The 22,091-nt window shown below is 34.7% G+C and overlaps 1 protein-coding gene across 1 annotated transcript; it reads left to right on the top strand.

Moving 5' to 3' along the window:
* Window positions 1–1,293: 1,293 nt before the first annotated feature.
* On the top strand, window positions 1,294–20,387 carry Ino80 (chromatin-remodeling ATPase INO80). Its single transcript, XM_090114009.1, has 28 exons — window positions 1,294–1,459; window positions 1,639–1,884; window positions 1,967–2,172; window positions 2,609–2,803; window positions 3,181–3,272; window positions 4,275–4,470; window positions 4,854–4,991; window positions 5,346–5,542; window positions 6,221–6,419; window positions 7,151–7,330; window positions 7,662–7,917; window positions 8,201–8,347; window positions 8,633–8,773; window positions 8,857–8,978; window positions 9,318–9,610; window positions 10,046–10,263; window positions 11,400–11,506; window positions 11,813–11,974; window positions 12,792–12,951; window positions 13,392–13,519; window positions 14,017–14,106; window positions 14,401–14,478; window positions 16,116–16,274; window positions 16,971–17,073; window positions 17,360–17,442; window positions 18,423–18,537; window positions 19,878–20,012; window positions 20,212–20,387. The coding sequence occupies exons 2-28, from the start codon at window positions 1,647–1,649 to the stop codon at window positions 20,385–20,387; spliced, it is 4,314 nt and encodes a 1,437-aa protein (XP_089970135.1). The 5' UTR covers window positions 1,294–1,459; window positions 1,639–1,646.
* The last annotated feature ends 1,704 nt before the right edge of the window (window positions 20,388–22,091 follow it).

Raw genomic sequence — 22,091 nt, 5'->3', positions numbered from 1 at the left:
ACTAAGGGAAATCGCATCCACATTCTATTCCCGTGCGAACGGCGTATTCAGCAGTTTTGTATGAAGGCAGGGCCATAACTAGTGTTTAATTTGTGTGTAAGTGTTGTAACTTTATATTGTTAATTCAATATGGCTCCAGTGTTAAAACATGGTCGAGGCAAGCCTTTGACTTCTCAAACTAAAGAATTAAACTTTAAATGTCGTTTCTTTTTCAGGTTAGTAAATTTTTCATTTTAGTAACATTGTTAATGTAAAAGTTATATGTATGTTAAATGTGCAAATATTAAAATAAAGTCTCATCTTTTTCAGAGGAGAAACACATATAGTTTAATTTAAAATCCCTTATATATACAGGGTTACTTGTAAAACACCGGCAACCTCGCAGGACAAGATAGCTAACATCATAAGTAACAACATTTCGACTTTTGATAATTTGTTAGATTTTATTTTCATACAAAAATAAATATTCATTTAATTTTCCGTCTGAATATTATAAACTCTACGCCTCCCAAAAATTACGTAAACAAAAATCGAACGAGAGGGGGAAGGGGGCGTCGCGTCGTCCATCCGATAATTAATAGAACATAGACTTACAAATGTAAGGAGAGTACAATAAAAGTTTAAAAAATCATTTAAAAATAATTTATTGCGTTATGCCAAAAGTCGTAGAACAAATGTTGTTACTTATGATGTTAGCTATCTTGTCCTGCGAGGTTGCTGGTGTTTTACAAGTAACCCTGTATAAAATAAAAACTAAAAATAAAATGTTGTTTTATTTTATTTGCTGACCATACACTACTACAAACGCAAAAATTTCTCCAAACTAATTTACCTGTAGGTAATTATTATAGTGTACTGAGAGTCGGTATGCTTTTCGATCACTTTTCGATAGTGTAATGAAGAGTGAAGCACTATTAAAACGTAGATGGTTAACAATTTTCTGAAAATAAGATCCTCTTTTATAAGAAGAAACTATCAGTTTGTTATTAGCTATTATATTAGTATAATATTTTAATGTATTATAATATATTTATTTAAATATTTCATATTTGTCAATTTATTTTTGTTTTTATTAAATTTTTAGAATATATTTTTGAACGTTATTTGATTAGCCTGTAGACATTTGTTTTCTATTGCAAATGTCTCTGGGTAAAATATCTTCTTGCTCTATTGGATTCTTCTACGAATACTACTGCATTGATTGGTAAATTAAACGTCACTGTTAATTTTAGCCAATGGCAGACCTGTACAATAAATTTTCGAATGTCAAACTTCTTTCGTTGTTATGGCGGGTTCGTGTTTTTTCAAGCTCAAATACGAAATGAGTAGTTATGTGCGCCGCTTGGGCGGCGACATTGACAGCGATTTGTCGAATATTCTCGTTCGCCATTTTGTTAATCTTATGGAATTTTGTGTTAAGTAATCAACGTGCCAACATTCTGGGGAACCCAAATTTGGTGTGAGTAAAAGTTTTCATAATATTCACATACTTAGTCCTATCGTACTTCATTTCGCACATTAGGCATGAAATATCAATACGGCACTCGCAAATGTTTGTTTTGAACAATTTCGTATCGTAGGGTATTTAAGTATTTATGTCTATTAGGTTAGGAAGATTAACTTTCCTCCTCATTCCAGGATTTGAAATGTCTGAGAAGTCCATGGTCGCTAAGACCGTATTAAAAAGACATGAAGTTGCTCGACCTATACATATTCAGCGTTTGGAGGCCGCCTTAGATATCCGACCATTTGTGAATCAAGTTGAAAGAATACTAAATTCTGATGGTGGAAGCGACAGTGGCGACGATTCAGATATCTTATCAATGAGCAATGAACTGTCCAAAGGGGACAAGCTAATGCATGGTGTAGTCACATCAAAACAAGGTATGGCTTTATAATAAACAAGTTTTTAATTTTATGTAAATATGCCTTATTTTGCTCATTAACAGTTTGTTCATGTTTTTAGAGAGACAGAGTGATCGTCTCCGATTGTACAACTTGTCATCAGTTGGAGAGGAAAGAGAGTGGCTTCGGGATGTCCTACTCTCGTCAGAATCAGATACAAGTAGCGATGATGATAGTCCCGCTGCTAAAGACTATAGAATTAAATGTTTACTAAAAGAGAGAAAGTTTCATAACAAATATATTAAATCTTATTATAAGGACCCAAGTGTAAGTTGATATATTCTCTTCTAAAAGTATTATAATAACAAATATCTAATCTGTAAGCCTTTTGGCATGCATTGTAACATTATCAGTCTATGTATTGAGTATTGAGCAAGTTAATGGAAATTACTAAAATTAAAAGTAAGGCAAAAATTAGTTGTATGGTTGGATTGTGGTTGATATTTGTTTTTAAATGCTCAGTTACAAAGTATTGTGTTATATCTACTATATAATCATACATTTATCTGAACCATCAATACTACAGAACTGATAATCATGAAAACTATGTACATAACACAAAAAGCAATGTTTATTTTATTTTTTTCATTAATTAATGAACTAACCACGTAATTTTGTATTATACTCAATATGTAATTAACAAAGATATTATTCTTATTATTCATTTTTAACAATTTAAAGCAATTTAAACATTTTTTTACAGAACTCTAGATATATGTATTACGGAGCTGGTTTACTATCAACTATTGACCGTTATCCAGAAAGACGTATAAATAGGCCTCCACCAGTGTCAACAAGAGGTAGAAGAGGCAGGCCCTCAGATAGAGGCTTGTCTAGACCTCCACAGAAGTCTAGAAAAGTTAGGGCTAAAGAAGGTCTAGCTGATGGAAGTGATGTTGTAAGTTGTTGTACTTTTCTTCTTCATAATGATATGTTTAAGGTTCCATACTGAAATGTGAAATCGTCACATCACTGAGATCGTCTGTCTGTCTGTCCATTCGTTCATCTGTAACCAGGCTGTATCTCATGCACGGTGATAGTTAAACATTTGAAAATTTAGTACATATCTATTTGTTTGTCACTGTAACAATAAATACTAAAAATACATATTTAACCAAGTTCCCATCTCATTGTCTAATACAAAGTTAAATTAACACAGTTAGTATTAAGTGTAGAATGGGGTTATGTTTTTAACCAACTTAAAAAGAAGAGGAGGTCTCAATTCAGCCGGTATATGGCCGGTGAATATTATTAATGTATGTTTTTAAATTGCAGCCAGATGGCACTGACTGGGAGGATCATGTTAAACACATTAAAGAAGAAAATGATACTGACGAATTCACCATTGCTGAAAAGTCTGGTGTCAGGTGAGTTTACCATAATAGAAAAAATGTTTATAGAATAATAGATAATAATAGGATAGTGGTTTGGTTATTGTTTCAGGGCCGATTTTTCAATGCTTGGATAAAACTTATCTGTCCAATAAAGTTTTATATGATAATATTAAAATGTCACGTAAATTGTCAAATACAGGCAATTAGAATATGTTTTTACAATGGTATAGACTACAGGCCCGTGTTGAAAAAATTATGGGTCATTTGACCCACCAGGTGACCTATCTAGAACGATATAAGAGCATAAAATAATAAGATTCAGCACTATGACGTCACTTGTAAGCTGTCCACCTGAGTGCAGATGAGAATTCGAAGGTTCAGTTAGAGATTTTCTCCCCTTGTCTCCATGATTTTTGTACGGCGTTGCGGAATAATTGATTAAAAGTAGTATAGAAATAGTATGACACAGATGCCGTACAAAATCAAATGACCAAATTTACCCCGGCAACTGTCGAAAAATAAAAATAAATTCCGACTTTGTGGACCACCATTTTTGTACGGCATCTGTGTCATACTATTTCTATACTGCTTTTAAGCCATTATTCCGCAACGCCGTACAAAAATCATGGAGACAAGGGGAGAAAATCTCTACCTGAACTTTCGAATTCTCATCTGCACTCAGGTGGACAGCTTACGAGTGACGTCATAGTGCTGAATCTTATTATTTTATGCTCTTATATCATTCTAGATAGGTCAGGTGGTGGGTCAAATGACCCATAATTTTTTCAACATGGGCCTGTAGTCTAGTAGTTTTATACATTATTCGGCGAATAAGTCGGCCCTAAATGACATATCAAAATAACTGATTAAAATTTATTAAGCTGAGTGCTTTACTAAATTATTAAAATACCAAATAATTAACGGAAAAAATTGTAAAAAAATAAAATATGCTTTAAATATGGATTGCGATTTTAATTGTATTTATTTTCAGTTTTCAAAGCTGATAAATATTGCATCTTACTCATTAACTTTTAGGGGGCGAAAGAAAATTTCCACACTAAAGAGTCCGGAAGCGCTCACAGCGCGTCGCAAACGTCACTGGTTCCTCCTCGTAAAGAAGGAATTGGGTAAAGTGCAGCGAGCAAGGACGGCAACACATAGAGAATTAATGCTGCAGAGGAAAAGGCTTGCAACATTGTGTAGTAAGCATTGGAGACATGTCGCTATGCAGGTGGGTTTTAAACTTAAACATTTATTAATTTTTTCATTCTACTACTTTTGAATCGTCAGAATACATCATTTACTAGCAGAATGCAGTTCTAGAATGCAGAATTTTTAAGTCAAATTTCTTTATGTGCATTGAGATTTGAGAGTAAAATTTCAAGGTCGCGTTATGGAGTAAGGCGACCATATTGGTACCTTTAAATCTTGCCAAATAAGTTTCAATTCTTACACGACATGTGCTTGGCACGCACGCTCTTTTTTTCTAGTCTAGTTTTCAAATAAACCATTTCATAAATGAATATCTTGCAAATTTCTAACGTTCAAATTTTAGTGTAATAATTCTGTTTAAAATATTTTAGTTAAAACACATTATTTATTTGAATTGAACAGTCACAAAAGAACATGAAGGAAACAGTATGGCGTTGCAAGCGATTGAGTCGCGAAATGCAAGCGTACTGGCGGCGATACGATCGGGCTGAAAGGGAGACTAGAAGGAGGATGGAAAGGGAGGCGGAGGAGCAGAGGAAGGTAAAATAATATTATGATAATGTAATATAACTACCTATAAGTAAAGTATAGTATGTATTACAATAATTAAAATATCACGCTGACCGCGATTGCCTTGCAATACAGTTTTTAAAATTTTCAATTTTTTTTACCAATTGAGTAGATTTTTTATCAGTATCAATAAAACTTAATGTGGTAGTTGTAAGAATTAAGCTGTGTGAATTGTCCAGTCAATTGCGTAGGACTGAGTGTAATGTCTGTTTAAAATTTTTACCCGTAAATTCTTATTTAATTTCACGTAATTATAATAATTATATCTCTTTTCAAGCATTATATTATATCACTTCTAAAATGTGATACATTTATTTTTTCCAGATGGACGTAGAATTAATGGAAGCCAAGCGTCAACGTCGAAAGCTTAACTTCCTGATAACTCAAACGGAGCTATACGCACATTTTATGCAACGCAAGTTGAACACTACAGACGAGGGGGACAGTGGGGCGGACAGGATATTGAGACAATTGGACGAAGACAGGGATCCGAGGCTCGCTGCTATTGATAATTATGATAGGTATACTTTGGATAATTTTTTAATTTGGATACTTCAATAGTGTAGATTTCCATTGAGTTGTGAATGTTTTCATTAGAATGATAACATGAATTTCGTCACGTGGATCTATCGTGATTATATAAGCTTATTTTGCGAAAAATATTCCGCTTTATACAATTTATAAATTATTTTACTTTGTACAATTTATCCATGATGATCTTTCTTAGAATTTATTCTAATTAAATAAATACTATGGTGATATATTTATGTATTTTACGCTAAATATACACGAAACGAAGAAAGTGCGTGCGAGAGCAAAGTTTTTAAACTCAAACTCAAACATTTATTTATTCAATTAGACTTCTTCGAGAAGCACTTTTGAAACGTCAATACATATTTTTAAAATTTACCACCGATTCGGAAAGCAGTATCTATGGAGAAGAAGGCGGCAAGAAACTCCATAGTTGCTCTTTTCAGTATTACAATTTTAATTTTACAAAACATGTAAGTAACTGTACGTTACTTACATACTTTTACATAAATAATTCAAGCTCTATTATATGAAATTGATAAGTAAGGTGTGAACATAAATCATAAGCAACTATCAGTACAACATACCAGTATGTTTAAATTTAATTCGAATCATTGCGTAGTGAAAACATTCAGACGACACTAAGAATGCCCTTATTCCACCTATAGCGAAGCGATGAAAGCCCGCGCATCTCGCAACGCGCGCGAAGCGTTCCGCGCGGACCGCGCACGCACGCTCGCACTGGACGCGGCCACGGGCGGGGAGCGCTCCGAGAGACGGGACCACGACCAGCCGGCCATCTTCCGCGGCACGCTCAAGGGATACCAGCTCAAGGGGATGAACTGGCTCGCTAACTTGTACGACCAGGTGCGACTAATGTCTCAACTCCACCTATAGCGAGGCGATGAAAGCTCGCACTGGACGCGGCTACGGGCGGGGAGCGCTCCGAGAGAAGAGACCACTAACTTGTACGACCAGGTGCGTGTGCGACTAATGTCTCAACTGCACCTATAGCGAGGCGATAAAGGTCGCGCTGGCTGGCTTGTATGATCAGGTGGGGTTACAGTAAAAGTAATAATACAGGTAGATTACAATTTTACGGATTTTTATTATGTCTAATAATTGTGATTGATTTTTTACTAGATCGAGATTGATACATTTGCTTGTAATTGAACGCATTATTTCTAATTAGACTATAATGCAATAAATTACAGTTATGTATTATGCCAAGAATTTACTCTTCCTATGTCAGGTGCACGTAGCAAACCGACTGAGACTTATTCCTATATACTTTGTAAATAAACCGAATCTATGCATTATTGTCTGGTCAATTTCATCTATCAATGAGAAATCGTTAAATTGTAAAATGGGAATTCAGTATGATACAATAGGTACGATTTATTTAAAAATCAAAATTTTCGAACGTTTGTAAATCCTTCAAGTTAGAATATTTAATCTAACAGTTTGTACAATGTTTATGGTAACATGAATACTACAATGTTAATCAATAACTGTTTTCTTATTTACGTACTATTCTTACGTAAAGGTTAGAAAGCTTAAGCTTCTATATATCTTTATAATATAACTTTTCCTTTCAGGGTATCAGTGGTATATTAGCAGACGAGATGGGTCTAGGCAAAACGGTCCAGTGTATAGCATTTCTATGTCATGTGGCTGAACGACTCGGTGTATGGGGACCTTTCCTGGTGGTGTCTCCGGCTTCTACACTTCATAATTGGCAACAGGAAATGCAGAGATTTGTACCGGATTTTAAAGTGGTAAGTTTATGTGTTAACATTATAATTTAAATTTTTGACAATGTGGATAATTCTACATACATATTAAATACAAGTAAGAATCGCTAGTTTCTGTGTTGACTGAATTATATTTATTAGACATCAATAATAATTTTAAACATTTTTGAATCATAAAGTTACAATTGCGAATTGATTGAGTACAGTAAAAGTATAAGCATTTGTTTTCCCTTTCTTTACATATGGTTATTAAACAACATGTGTGGAAATTAAGCTACACTTTCATAAATATTAACACAAATTAAAAAAATTCTGACAATTTAGATACATTACTTTAAAATATAATTCGCATCAGGTACCATACTGGGGCAGTCCCAGCGAACGTAAGATCCTCCGCCAATTCTGGGAACGTAAGGACCTGCACACACAGCAAGCTGCCTTCCACGTGGTTATCACATCGTACCAGATTGTGGTCTCCGATCTCAAGTATTTGAACCGTGTGTCCTGGCAGTATATGATATTGGACGAAGCGCAAGCTATAAAAAGCTCGGCTAGCATGCGGTGGAAACTGTTACTGGGCTTTAGTTGCAGGAATCGGTTGTTGTTGTCGGGTTAGTATAAAATAAAATATACATAAATTAAAATGTGTATTAGAAGAAAGAAAGAAAGAACATTTATACACATGTAACATTTAACTATTATATATTAGAATTAAGGTTAAATATGATTATATAGGAGTACTGGTTTGCTCCAATTTTGGTAAGATTTTTATTGAATTGTTGCGTCAAAACATTTTTACGTAAGATCGATCGAAGATTTTACGTGAGACAACAAAAATTTACTTATATTATTTATTATTATTATAATAATACTTAAACATATTTTTTATCTTAGGTACACCAATACAAAACAGTATGGCGGAACTATGGGCGCTACTACATTTCATAATGCCGACACTTTTCGACTCACATGAAGAGTTTAACGAGTGGTTCTCTAAGGATATTGAGAGTCACGCGGAAAATAAGAGCACTATTGATGAAAGTATGTTGAATTGTATCTAAAATGTTTTCAATTTTAAAATTAAACTGATACATTGAGTTGATAATTTGTTCTTAGCCTTATGTTTGAAATATGTTTGAAATTGGGTAAAAATACGAAAAACTAATGAATGCCATAAAACTATTAGATCTTTTATTTTACATCTCTTCATTTTTACTTTCTTCTCTTTCGTTCAACTTTTTATATTTAAAGCGGAGAAATTTTTAAATTATAATATTCTGCTAATATTTAATATAAAAATTTACAAGTACTGCTTTTATTTTACAGAACATTTATCGCGTCTGCACATGATATTGAAACCGTTTATGTTGCGGCGAATAAAAAAAGACGTAGAAAATGAGTTATCAGACAAAATTGAGATTATGGTGCATTGTCCACTTACTATAAGGCAAAAATTATTGTATATAGGTAAGAAGAAATATATTCCATTACTGATTTTAATATAAATAATGTTTATGAGTTTTTTTAACTAATTAAACATTTATTTTCAGCATTAAAAAAGAAAATTAAAATAGAAGAGTTATTGCATTATACAATTGGATCAGAATCGGGACATAATGTTGACAAAAACTTTACCTCAAATCTAATGAATTTAGTTATGCAATTTAGGAAGGTTAGTGTAACATTTTATTTCTAATAAATGTCTTTGGCCAATATCAACTGTTTCATATCAATAAATTTGTCTTTACTATTCTAACATATGTATTTTGTTACTGCAAACAGTTGTCACTAAGTGCAGTGATAGTGGCAAATATGAAATTAATATCATTTCACTCCTTTACTTGTTGTAATTTTATTGTAATTGTAACTTATCTTATTGATCAAATTCATTTTTTTTTCATTTCAATTCATTTACATGACATTCCATACTTTTAAATGTGTGTAACGAAATGGCTAATGCATATTACCATTCAAACTCAATTAGTTTATAATAATATAATTATAATCCCAGGTATGCAATCACCCAGAGCTATTCGAGCGGCGCGACGTCAAATCCCCGTTCGCGATGCAAGTCGACGACTACAATATACCAAAGATTATTGCCGAAGACTGTATCTTACTCCGTTCCATACCCTCAAAACGTCATTTATTGTATAATAAACTTAGTGTGCTAATAACTGACTATGTGCACAGAAGTGTTAGTGAAAGTGTAAGTGTTAGTGATAAGTGTTTTTCGTTTATGCGGTTCATGGATTTGTCACCAATGGAACTGTATAGAGTTATGGTGTGCGGGTGGCTGTATGCGTGAGTATTTTTGTAATAATAATATGTAGTACATTACTTAATTTTGTTAATAATGTGTCACCTTTCTCTAAGAAATTTTTTAAAACTTGTATTGAACATCTACTTGCATATTAGTGTAAAGTGAAAAGTTAATATTTTTAATCAATCTTTTCAATCTTAAACTTAAATCGAAATGGTTAGTTTGTAAAAAGTTACTTAATATTGAGAAATATGAGTAAAAGGCAGTGTGCGCCGCGCTCGACCGTCGCTCTATACCCCGCACTATCCCAGTTTAGTGTTGACCTTGGTTTTTAAGATGTGTTAGTATTGATAGCGTAATATCGAACTAATACACATCTCTAACTTGAACATTAACATTCCTTAAAATTCCTCGGAGCTCGCGTGCGGACTGTAGACATCTCTATATCTTTTACTTCCAACATTTTTCTATTTCAGTATATTACACATAGAAGAAAGTATAGAAAAGTACGAGAAATTACGTCACAGGCAAGAATGGTGGTACGACAGTGATACAGAAAGAACACAAGAATTCGACAAAGTTAGGAGTAAACATATGTTATTAGTATGTCCTGATGGTGATGTCTTGAAAAGGAGGAAACATGACTCTACTGTGTGGAGAGATTTGCTGTTCACAGATCCATTGTGGATTGAAGGTAATATAATTAATAATAGGATATTAATAATCTACTATATAAAAATAAGTCGGGTATTCCTTCCTGGCGCTATAACTCCAGAACGCGCGAACCAATTTCCACGGTTTTGCATTCGTTGGAAAGGTTCTCGGGCTCCGTGAGGTTTATAGCAAAGAAAAGGTGTCTCTGGTGGCGAAACGGAGTTCGCCCAGTATGCTTGTTTTGTATAAGTATTGACGTTAGTTCAGAGATGTATGTGAAATATTCAAGAAATGTTTGTTGTGATGTAATGGCAAAAAGGCTTATTTATTATTCCTTTTTATAACTAACTAGCGACCCGCCTCGGCTTCGCACGGGTGCAATGCTGATACTAAATACACTACAGAAAAACTGTGAACGTTGTATATAAAAACATAGCGGCCCGCTCCGGCTTCGCACGGGTATAAAATAGATAGCCGGGCGGCCGGCCGGTACCGCCGCAAACGCTACGTCCCGCAATTTTTAAATCTGTAATATCTTCGAAAATATTTACTTAAATCATACGATGTAAAGTGCCATATAGATCTATATTAAATGAACAATGTATTGAAGGTATTTAATTGGTTAAGGATTAATGCTGTATTGGTTAAAATCGCATCAAAAATTAGCCATTATTTGTCGTAAAAAGTAAATGACAAAAAAAAGTTATTGTGGGTTATCCATAAGAGATAGACATATACCATCGCGGACTTTTCTGTAGACCTTTTCAATGTGTATAATACTTTGTACATTAATTTGATAAAACTCGTAGGGTTCAGCCTGCGTTTGCAATGTAAGCGGAAAAATGTAATTTTTTACGACATCACATTAGAAACCTCAAAAATAACAGTACTTCTCCACTATTTAATGGATGTTATTATACATATAAACCTTCCTCTTGAATCACTCTATCTATTAAAAAAAACCGCATCAAAATCCGTTGCGTAGTTTCAAAGATTTAAGCGTACAAAGGGACATAGGGACATAGGGACAGGGAAAGCGACTTTGTTTTAAATACTATGTAGTGATTAACATAATATTAACGTTATTTTGATTTAGCAACAAAATACAATAAAAATAAACTAACTCGTTTTTTTTTAAATTATGACCATCCATTTTCAAATTTGTTTGATTTTTAGGTGGTCCTTTCTATACACATACAAATCACACGATAAATTATATGTCAGAGACGATAGAACATAGAGCGATGCGAACAAGGAATTTGAAAGAAGCCAGTGGACAAGTGGTATGTATTTTTTAAATATATTTTATGTTCGTGTGAATATTTTAAAACCTTTTATATAAATAAGTGTATAATGAAAACCTTAATTTTGTTTTATGAGAGTAATGAAGTTTGTTGTTATAAGAGTTGACTTTGAATAGATATAGTAAAAATAAATGTCACTTATTATGATTGATACCGTTATAAAGTCTTGTTTTTCAATTTATCAATTACAAAAAATTAACAAACAATTAAACTTTTCATCTATATTGAACTATTATTAAATCAAGTTGTGGTCTGTATAATATAATATGTATGTCCATTATTTAGCCGGAAATGCTGACCGAAATAAAGACGGAAGACGGCGGTGTGATACCGGTAGAGAAGCAGCCAATAGAAGCGGCGGAATTTCCGCACGTGGAGCGGCCGCCAGTCGTACATTGCGATGTGCCCACACCCTTACCGACTTTCTTATATACTGTGCAACAAAAGGTAAGTCACTATCACCACAATCATCAGTCTTTTTGAAGTGAAAACTTCTTTAGCGGCGTTGGGTATAAAATCTTAAACTCGCGTCAGGACACGTGGCCTGATCGAAAAAGCGTCAGACGGATTTTTTTTTAGCCCTTATATTCCATTTGTAAGACGGATACCATTCCAAAATATCAAACATGCTCAACGTTAATAATCAAGTTTTCACTTCTGCCGGCACTCCCGGAGTGCCACCCGTCTTTTTTTTTCCCACTGCTCGGACACGGGCCTTATTGGATCAGGCCATAGTCCACTGGCCAAGTGCGGGTTGTCACATGTCGTCGAACTTTTGATTCTTCGACATGTCGGTTTCACGATATTTTCCTTCACCGTAAAGAGCAGTGGTAACGCTACAACATGCGCAGATAAATCGAATAATAAATAAATTTCCTGCACGCTCGTCCTTGCGCAGATAAATTGAAAAATCAGTGAATTTCCTGGTCTCGAAACCCGATTTGAAGTCGGAGGTTCCCACCACTGCTTTTTTTGTGAAATGCTCATAAAATATAAGTCCTACTAATATTATAAATGCGAAAGTTTGTGAGGACGGATATATGTGCGTATGTTTGTTACTCTTTCACGCAAATACTACCGAACCGATTACAATGAAATTTAGCACACATATAGATGGTAACTTGGATTAACACCCAGGATAGGTTTTATCCCGGAAATTCTACAAGAACGGGAACTATGCGGATTTTTCTTTGAAAACGCGGGTGAAGCCGCGGGCGGAAAGCTAGTTATTTATAAATTCCTTAATAACTCTATATTTTCTTAGGTGTGCGCGCCAACCCGGCAAAGTTTCTCCGTGTCCCGTTCGCACGCGTACCACATAAAGCGGCACACTCACTGCGAGACGCGGCTCGGCAGCGACACGGTCGCGCGGCTAGTGGACAACGCACGGCCGCCCTACGGGTGGGCGAGTTTGCAAGTGCCAGGTGAGAAAAAAATTAAAAAGAACGTGTGAGCACACGTGTCAGAAGTTAAACTTTTTTTGCCAAGAAAATCGTCACGTGTCAGAAGTGAAACTTTTTTTGCGTCGTCTTACTCCATGACGTGACTGTATTGCCATGACGCGTTGCAATTTTACTCTAAATGCACCTAAAGAATTTTACTTCAAAAATCTTTAGGTGTGCAATTTAATACTTCGTGGTCATTCAGCACGCGTACGAAATAAAACGGTACACTCACTGCCAAATGGTGGACAATGTGATAATTTTTGCGAAACAAGTTCTATTTTTCTGGTTTACAATACATGATGTTTTTGAATGAAAATTTTAAAACGAAAAAAGTCTTTCGTATTAAGGTTCACGAGGTTAAACAAATAGAGACAACTCATTTTTATTAATTTTATTAATAATTATATTTTTATTAACAGATAAAAATCAGCTAGTGAGCGATGCGGGCAAATTAACAGTATTAGATTCGTTGTTGAAAAGACTGAAGGAGCGCGGACACAGGGTGCTCATATACAGTCAGATGACCAAGATGATTGATCTCTTAGAGGTATGTTACTTATTTATTAATTTAAATTATCTAAAGACTAAAGATGTATAATATGAAATAAATAAATGCAGAAGAACCAAAATACATAATTGAAATTATTGTATTTTCACTGATCCTTGATAACTGTACAAAGTATGAATTAAAACTGTCCATTTAAAGTGCATATAAATCGAGTCAAGGAGTTGGTTAAGTTCATCTAGCAATTTCTTAAAAAGTGAATGAAATAAATTTTACTTTCAATTGTATAATTAAAAGTGTTTTAGGGCCGATTTTTCAATGCTTTGATAGAACTTATTCGTCAAATAATGTATAAAACTACCATTTTAAAAACGAATTATAATTGCCCGTATTTGACAGTTTACGTGACATTTTAATATTATCGTGTAATACTTTATTGGACGGATAAGTTTTATCCAAGCATTGAAAAATCTTTTATTCAATATAGTTTAAACTACAATTTTTTATTATTTACACTAGAGAAATGTTTTTGTTTATAGGAATACATGTGGCACAGGAAACACAAATACATGCGGTTAGACGGTTCCAGTAAGATTTCAGCGCGTCGCGATATGGTCGCTGATTTTCAGGTAAAATACAATAAAATAAATTAAACTGATCACATTATTTAATCAAATCAAATTCAAATTTTAGTATTTTTGATGAAAGCTTTCGATAAAAGTGGTATAAGTAAATTAAATATATCGTTTTTTTAATGTCGTGATTACTTTTTACTTTGATTAGCTTTGAGTAGCTAGTAAAAGTTGTGAATGTGAAAGTTTTTTTCTATCTTCTACCCTCTTTATATGAAATATAATTTTATACACAAATATTATTTAATTTTATAGATTGTATATATTTATTTTGTAATATATTTTGTACAGGCTCGCACAGATATATTTGTGTTCTTACTGTCGACGCGTGCCGGCGGCTTGGGCATCAATCTGACCGCTGCTGATACTGTAAGTTTATATATTTTTTAAGTTACTGCTTCACTCACTGAACAAAAAAAAGATGGCGCGTAACGGAAAAATGGTCATCGAAGTGCGGTAAACATAATGACATACATGTTATCAGACTCTTTTAATCAATGATATTTTATGTATAGATACGTTATATACTCACAATATATCAAAAAAAAATGCTTCATATGCAGTGTCAGGCACACACAAATACAATTTTCATTTTACTTAATTTATTACATTGACAGACTGTATAAGAGAGATGGCTCTAATAAAATGATATAAACAAAAAAGACAAAGATAGTTTGTCACTTCTGCGCAGGTGTAAGCAAAAGTCATAAGAATTCGCCAATTAAATATAAATAAACAAATAGTTGCCATGGTAATTGGCATAGACTAACGACACAGAAGGTTCAATGTTATAGATATTATAGATGTTAAGATTCCTGCACAAGTAAATAAATACAGTGACAATTTCATTTACTATTTTATGATTATTATGATGTCGTATTACAATGAAAAAAAAAATTTTTTTTTGGAGATATAAGTAACTGTATTAAGTATTTATTACTAGCTGTGGTGTTCGTTTTCGGTCATCATCATTTCACCCGATAAACACCCACTGCTGAGCATACTGCATAATCCTCCTTATAGAACTCCATAAGGACCGATCTTACGCTATTCGTTTCAAGGCAGTTCCCGAAACCCGTACAAGGTCATCACTCCAACTTGTAGGATAATTATAATAATAGTGGTGCCTAGATGAAAAGGATGAAATAAAAGAAAGGATGAAGTATAAGCCTTTTTTATCTAAAACACAAATAAAATTTATGTTCAATAGCTATTTACAGAAAAGCAAATAGCATTTTTCGTCAGTTGCGATAATCTTTTCTTTAATGTTTACGTACTTATATTCAACATCATTTTATTTTTATTTATCATTTTATTATTGCAAACAAACATTTTTGGCATCACGATTTCATTGTATATAATAAATAGCTATATTTGTTAATTATATGCACTGGATGTAAACTGTGGATTTAAATATAAAAATAATCAAGTATTTACCAAAATCGAAATTAATAAAATAACCGTTCTATTTTCAATAATCGTATCTACATGATAATCTTTGAACACAGTGTACGCTAGCTTTGTCACACTAGTGATTGAAGCAATGTTTTATCCCTTTCATTATTTCAATACACGTGTCAAGCAAGTGTCATTCATAAAGAATTGTAAATTGTTATTTTTACTCTTAAACTGTAATAATTTAATATATTTTGCTGTGATATGATATTCCTTTATCTTTTTTTATTTTTTTGCACGAATACGTGCACTTTCTGAACACACAGGAAGGCATTTTCGACAACTTTAATGTACCTATCGGCATATACGCTCACTGGGACCGGTGACAATCTGACTGATTGCATTGGTCCCAAATAGGACCAATTCACGGAATCAGTTTTGATGCGTTGATGACGTATCTACCTCTTGTTTCTATATATAATATCATTGCTTTTAATGAAAAACAACAATCGAAGTCGTCTTATTTGTGAAATAATCGATAAATAGCAAACATAATGGTGGGTCAATTTTTTTGATGACCAGTGTATACCTAATATATTATACTAATGCAGGTGATATTCTACGACTCGGACTGGAACCCGACGGTGGACCAGCAGGCGATGGACCGCGCGCACCGCCTGGGGCAGACCAAGCAGGTCACGGTGTACCGCCTCATCTGCAAGGGCACCATTGAGGAACGCATCCTGCAGCGCGCCAAGGAGAAGAGCGAGGTAACATAGTGTTTATTGATTCATTCATGATTCATTCATTCATTGGGCGAAGTGTAGTTGAAATTAAAACAGCAAATACTTTTGATAATGTGGAGTTTTATTTCTTAACGACTTATACAATATGGCAGACGGCAGTACAGCAGTAAAAGGAAACGGACATAGACATACTGCATACAGATTCAAGACGGAGTATTGCCAACTTAATATTACATTGTCTACCATAGACTAATGCCAACACGAAGCATGTAACGGAAGTCGTATGCGTCCATAGTGCGGGCAAACTACTGAACCGTCTTTGAGCAAAATAAACTACCCATGTAGTCGCTCGATTGCTTTTCAAAATTCATTAAGGGCCGGCGCAGAGCATTTTTGAATGTCAAACTATTATCGACATTGTCCTCATTATATAATTTTAATCAAACAACAATTTATTCCCAAAAAGCATCGAAGCGTCACAATATCACTAATTGAAATATCTATCACGCGCTACATGCAATCATATTACATACAAACAACAACAACAAACAATCAAATTAGCATAACAATAACATAAATAGATTCAAATTTTAATATAATTAGAAACACGCGCTTTCATCCACACTTTGTAGCCTTGTAATGATTATATAATTTTTCATGTAAGTAACAAAAATTTATCCTCTGTGTATAATTATAATAAAAATGTATTTTTCCATGTAGATTCAACGTATGGTGATCAGCGGCGGTAACTTCAAGCCTGACACTCTAAAGCCTAAAGAAGTTGTGTCGTTGCTTCTCGATGACGAAGAAATTGAACTCAAATGTAAGTATTTTTATAATAACCGTGAATGTTAGTCATATTTTAGTTTGTACGATTCAGTATTGCATTCGTAACATAAATTTGCTATTAATTATATTTGTATACTTTCATAGTAAATAAAATGTTGATTTTTGCAGTGTAGAAAATATAGAAGCTGCAGATAAACTTCAAGCATAATTTCTCAGCGTGATAGTTTCTGTAAATATGTAAAATATGTTCTTGTCTGTCTGTGTAGTATTTTATTATCATTAAAATTGTACTTATGTTTTAAATCTTTTTCGATAAACAGATCGTCAAAAGTCTGAAGAGAAGAAAATGATGGAGGAACGAGAAAGAAAACGGAAGTTGGGTATACTGCCTGCGCAGCCTGCAGTAAGTAGATTCTTTTAACTATTACAAGCGGTCCGCCCCGGCTTCGCCCGTGGTACATATTTACGTTTTCTCTACATAAGAACAATCCTCGTACTTCAAGGAATATAATAAAAAAAGAATTATCGAAATCGGTTCAGCCGTTCTCGAGTTATGCGCTTACCAACACATTTTGCGATTCATTTTTATATTGTATAAGAATATTATTATATATTGCCTTAATAAGAATATTGGTCCTTCGAAACGGATTACCTTTTTGAAGGACTAATATTCTGAATTTATGTATTTATTAAAGAATATTGGTCGATGTATTTATTAAGCGCAATACACATTGAGCCCGCCGGGCCGCCGACATATGTCGGCAACTTTTTGTCGGCGGTCTAGTTGGCGGCTTCACTTATTACAAGTCGGAAAATTTGGTCGGCGGCATGTCGGCGGCTTGAGATGAGAAATTTATTTGGCATTCAGTGATTGCCGTGTGTCGATAAAGGTTGTGTGGTAAGTGGTTGTGTCATATAATTTTGGTGGTGTATCTTCGATAATTCAGTAAATAGAAATAATCTTAAAAATGAAAAATACAAGCACGTCACTACAGGTCGAGCGTCGCCGCCCGCCGGGCAACTGAGCGCAGGCGTACCCAAGCCGCCAATATGTCGGCGGGCAACACGCGCGGGCGCATGTTGCCGACATGATTCTTTTCATACAGGCCGCCGGGTTGTGTCGCCGGGCTTTGTCGGCGGCCCGGCGGGCTCAATGTGTATTGCGCTTTAAGAGTTTATGTATTTATTGAAAACCATTTAATAAAAATCGTACGTAATAATGATATATCGTATTCGACGCTAAACAACATTCACTCACATGCTAACTTAAAGTAATGGATAAAAAAAATATTATAATGATGTTTTGTGTACTTTAACCGTATTATAGAAAGAGTTATTTCCATTATTAACTTAAATATTTAAAAATGTATAATTTTGTCGTAGCCGGCAGCCACAGAATCGAAACGTGCGCGCGAGTCAGCGTCGGAACCGGGCAGTCCGCTGCAAGTTGATGATGAAGCTGACCTCATGGTGGACGTCTCTCATACTATACCGACGTGTGAGTATTTTAAGTATTAACTATATGTTTTACTATAGATATCGCATATGTTATGCTTGGTAACGTGTGGTTATTGTTGTAATGTTTCTTGATACAATGTTTTATACAATTTTCTTATCTGAGTTTATCCTATCCTACTTCCTAATAATATTATAAATACGACAGTTTGTGAGGATGTATCATGTATGTGTATGTATGTATAACCGTTTGTTACTCTTTCACGCAGATACTACTCAACCGATTATAACACACATATAGAGGGTAACTTGGATTAACACATAGGATAGGTTTTATCCCGGAAATCCAACGGGAACGGGAACTATGCGGGGTTTTCTTTGAAAACGCGGGCGAAGCAGCGGGCGCAAAGTAAATACAGAAAACAGATGTGATACGTATTTTCATATCTTTAATCTCTGAAAATCTAATCGGATGTAAAAATCCGCATTGATTTTTGTTTGATGACTTAAGTTGAAATGATTCATTTTCGTGACTTTTGAGGGTGTGAGTTTCAATAATTTATAGCTATATCTACAGGTCACGGTCACAATATTTTCTCGCTATGTTATCTAGATACTATAATATTATAAAGCCGAAGAGTTTGTTTGTTTGTTTGAACGCGCTAATCTCGAGAACTACTGTCGGAGCGGAGCACTGCGGGTAAAACCGCGAGGCGCAGCTAGTAAAAACATAAAAAAGATGAAATGTGCCATTTTCCCAGAAATTCCATATAAATAGAAAGTTGATTGATGACTACTAATTGAAATGAAAACCGTCTTTGGAAGGTGCGGTTTGCAATAATTTGTAGCTCATATGGCTAAATATGATAAAGTAAGGCACATCGCGATTTATATTCCAAACTAGCTTTCCGCCCGCGGCTTCGCCCGCTTTGTCTAAAACATAATAAATTATATACTAAAACCTTCCTCTTGAATCACTCTATCTATTAAAAAAACCGCATCAAAATCCGTTGCGTAGTTTTAAAGATATATGGATACATAGGACATAGGGACAGAGAAAGCGACTTTGTTTTATACTATGTAGTGAAGTATAGGCCATTTAACATCAAATGATACATTAACTAGCTTTCCGCCCGCGGCTTCGCCCGCATTTTCAAAGATAAACCCGCATAGATCCCGTTCCCGTGGGATTTCCGGGATAAAACCTATCCTATGTGTTAATCCAAGTTACCCTCTATATGTGTGCTATTTATCATTGTAATCGGTTCAGTAATTTTTACGTGAAAGAGTAACAAACATCCATACAAACTTTCGCCTTTATAATAGTATTAAGATTAAGATAGGATAGGATAGGATTTTGATCATGTCACTCGTTATTTCTAGCATACACGAGCAGTTCCCGCGGCACATGGGGCCGTGCAGCCCGCGGCGGCCGGCGGGGCCGCCCGCGGGGCTCGAGACACGCGGCGCGGCGCCCCGAGCCCGCGCCCCCGGATAATGCATCTGCGGTTGCGGCCGGTATGTGCACTTGTGGTGTTATATTATATTATATTATTTGCTTTTTGACAGCTTCAAGCCTATGAAATTTTTGACAGGTACGAGCTACACAGAATGATTCAATACCATTGTGCTACCGATTAAATGTATATATACATACAGATAGCTTTATGGTAAGAAAATGGCGTAATATAAAAAAAAAATATTTTCCTATCCGCAGGTGCATTGCTATTAGAATCCAACATGCCTCTGGAGATAGTTGAGAGGGGCGGCTTGTCCCGCGGGCGGCGCGGGCCCGGCCGGCCGCGCCTGCGGGGCGCAGCACCCCGGGCTCCCGTGAGGCGGCCGCGGAGGCCGAGGGAGCCGCTGCTCGTGCCGCTCGCACCTCCGCCTTGAAGTAAGGTGCGATAGTATTGTGGTAGTGCCACAGAATACATAATACAGTAGAACCCCGTTAAGTCGAACCTCGATAAGTCAAAAACCTCCAAATCTCGAAAAAATGTTTTGTTCCCTTCCCTTCAAACACCAAAACCTCCATTACTTGAAATCTCTACCCTCTGTTAGTCGAAATAATCACCGAGTCCCTCCAAACCATTTTGGTACATATTTTCACTCTATAACTCGAAAAATTAAATTTAACCTCTGTATCTCGAACATAGCAACTTTTATTTTACAACCTTTACAACTTGATCATTAGGAATTTATTCAAATCAAAATTTCTTATCAAAATTTATAAGAATAAACCTCAAACTCTTTATGTCGAATCAAAATCCGCCTAAGTCGAAATCCTCCATAAGTTGAAAACTATAACTCGAATTTTTTGGCGTCTCCCTTGGTATTCGACTTATAGAAGTTCTACTGTAATAGCTAAACGCTACAGAACGGACACCCTCCGCCTCCCGCCAAAATTACTTACCTCTCACCCCGCACGATCATGCTATAAATGGTCCGCATTTTTCTGCAAGGACGATACGCAACGAAGATTGACAACATTAATCAAATTGAGAAAGTAATTTTATTATTTTGGATTAGTAATTATCGTTTTTCGTAGAAAATGGTTAGATATTGTGCTGTTTACGGATGTATTTCATCAGAAAAACGCGAATTTCTTTACGCTAGTCAAAATTAATGTGCGAACCCTAAAGCGTTAACACACACATTTGCACTCTCTACAGTCATACAGTGTGACTGTCAAAACGATAATTTTGTATGGAGTGTCCGGGGTATGGCAATAGCTTAAAAATCACAAATGTCTCCATTCCGACGTGAAAAAAGAAATACACTTTCGCGTTTAATTGAATAATTACTATATTGAAGTGTGTGTAAATTTATCACATATGTATTATAACAAGAGTTTAACCATATCAATTCATTTTTTACAGATTATACCGATGTCAGATGCTGCGGCGGCAGGAACCCACCTTTAGTGCAATTTTATTTTAATTTTACACATAAAGATGACAATATAAATAATGTACATATTTTTTTCATTTACAACATTAGCTGGCGAAGTTTAACTTTGTTATATTTATTAAACGACATTAATTGTAAATCATTTAGTTAGGAATTATTTTAAGTTGGACATAAAATTCATTTGGTTGAAAACCATTTTTTCGCATTTATGTTTGTTTCAAATTGTTTGTAACCATCTTATACATTCATATATTTATCAATCAATTTTGATCTGTCGATACTGGATAATTCGATGTATTGAAAGATGTAAAAAACTGCCAATTTATTATAATAAAGTTATGATGTGAACTCAAACGTGATTTTATTTACACCCTTATACCTATAGAACTATAAGAATTGCAATCTAAGAAAGAAACTCGCATTAAGAGAGTTTTGTTTAGTTTTTTCACTCTTTTTACATAATATCTGTAAATGATAAATACAATTTTGTAAGAGTTTTTTCTAATTGAGCGTAATGTACCGTTCTATGGTCTATATTCTATTATACAATCTTTATGATAATATATCTATTACTTCTTTGCGTGTTTGTCACAACTGCTCCTAAACATCTGGAACAGGTTTTTTTCTGTGACTGTATATTACTTTAAAATTCGATGCATGCGAAGACACTACTAGCAAAAGCAAGTA

This window comes from Colias eurytheme, chromosome 20 (assembly GCF_061535395.1).
Source record: "Colias eurytheme isolate Ceu_HAF_F1 chromosome 20, ilColEury1 Martin Lab GWU primary, whole genome shotgun sequence".
In the NCBI taxonomy this organism is placed as follows: Eukaryota; Metazoa; Arthropoda; class Insecta; order Lepidoptera; family Pieridae; genus Colias; species Colias eurytheme.
Note: the sequence above shows the minus strand (reverse complement) of the source record. Positions and strands in the feature narration are given on the sequence as shown.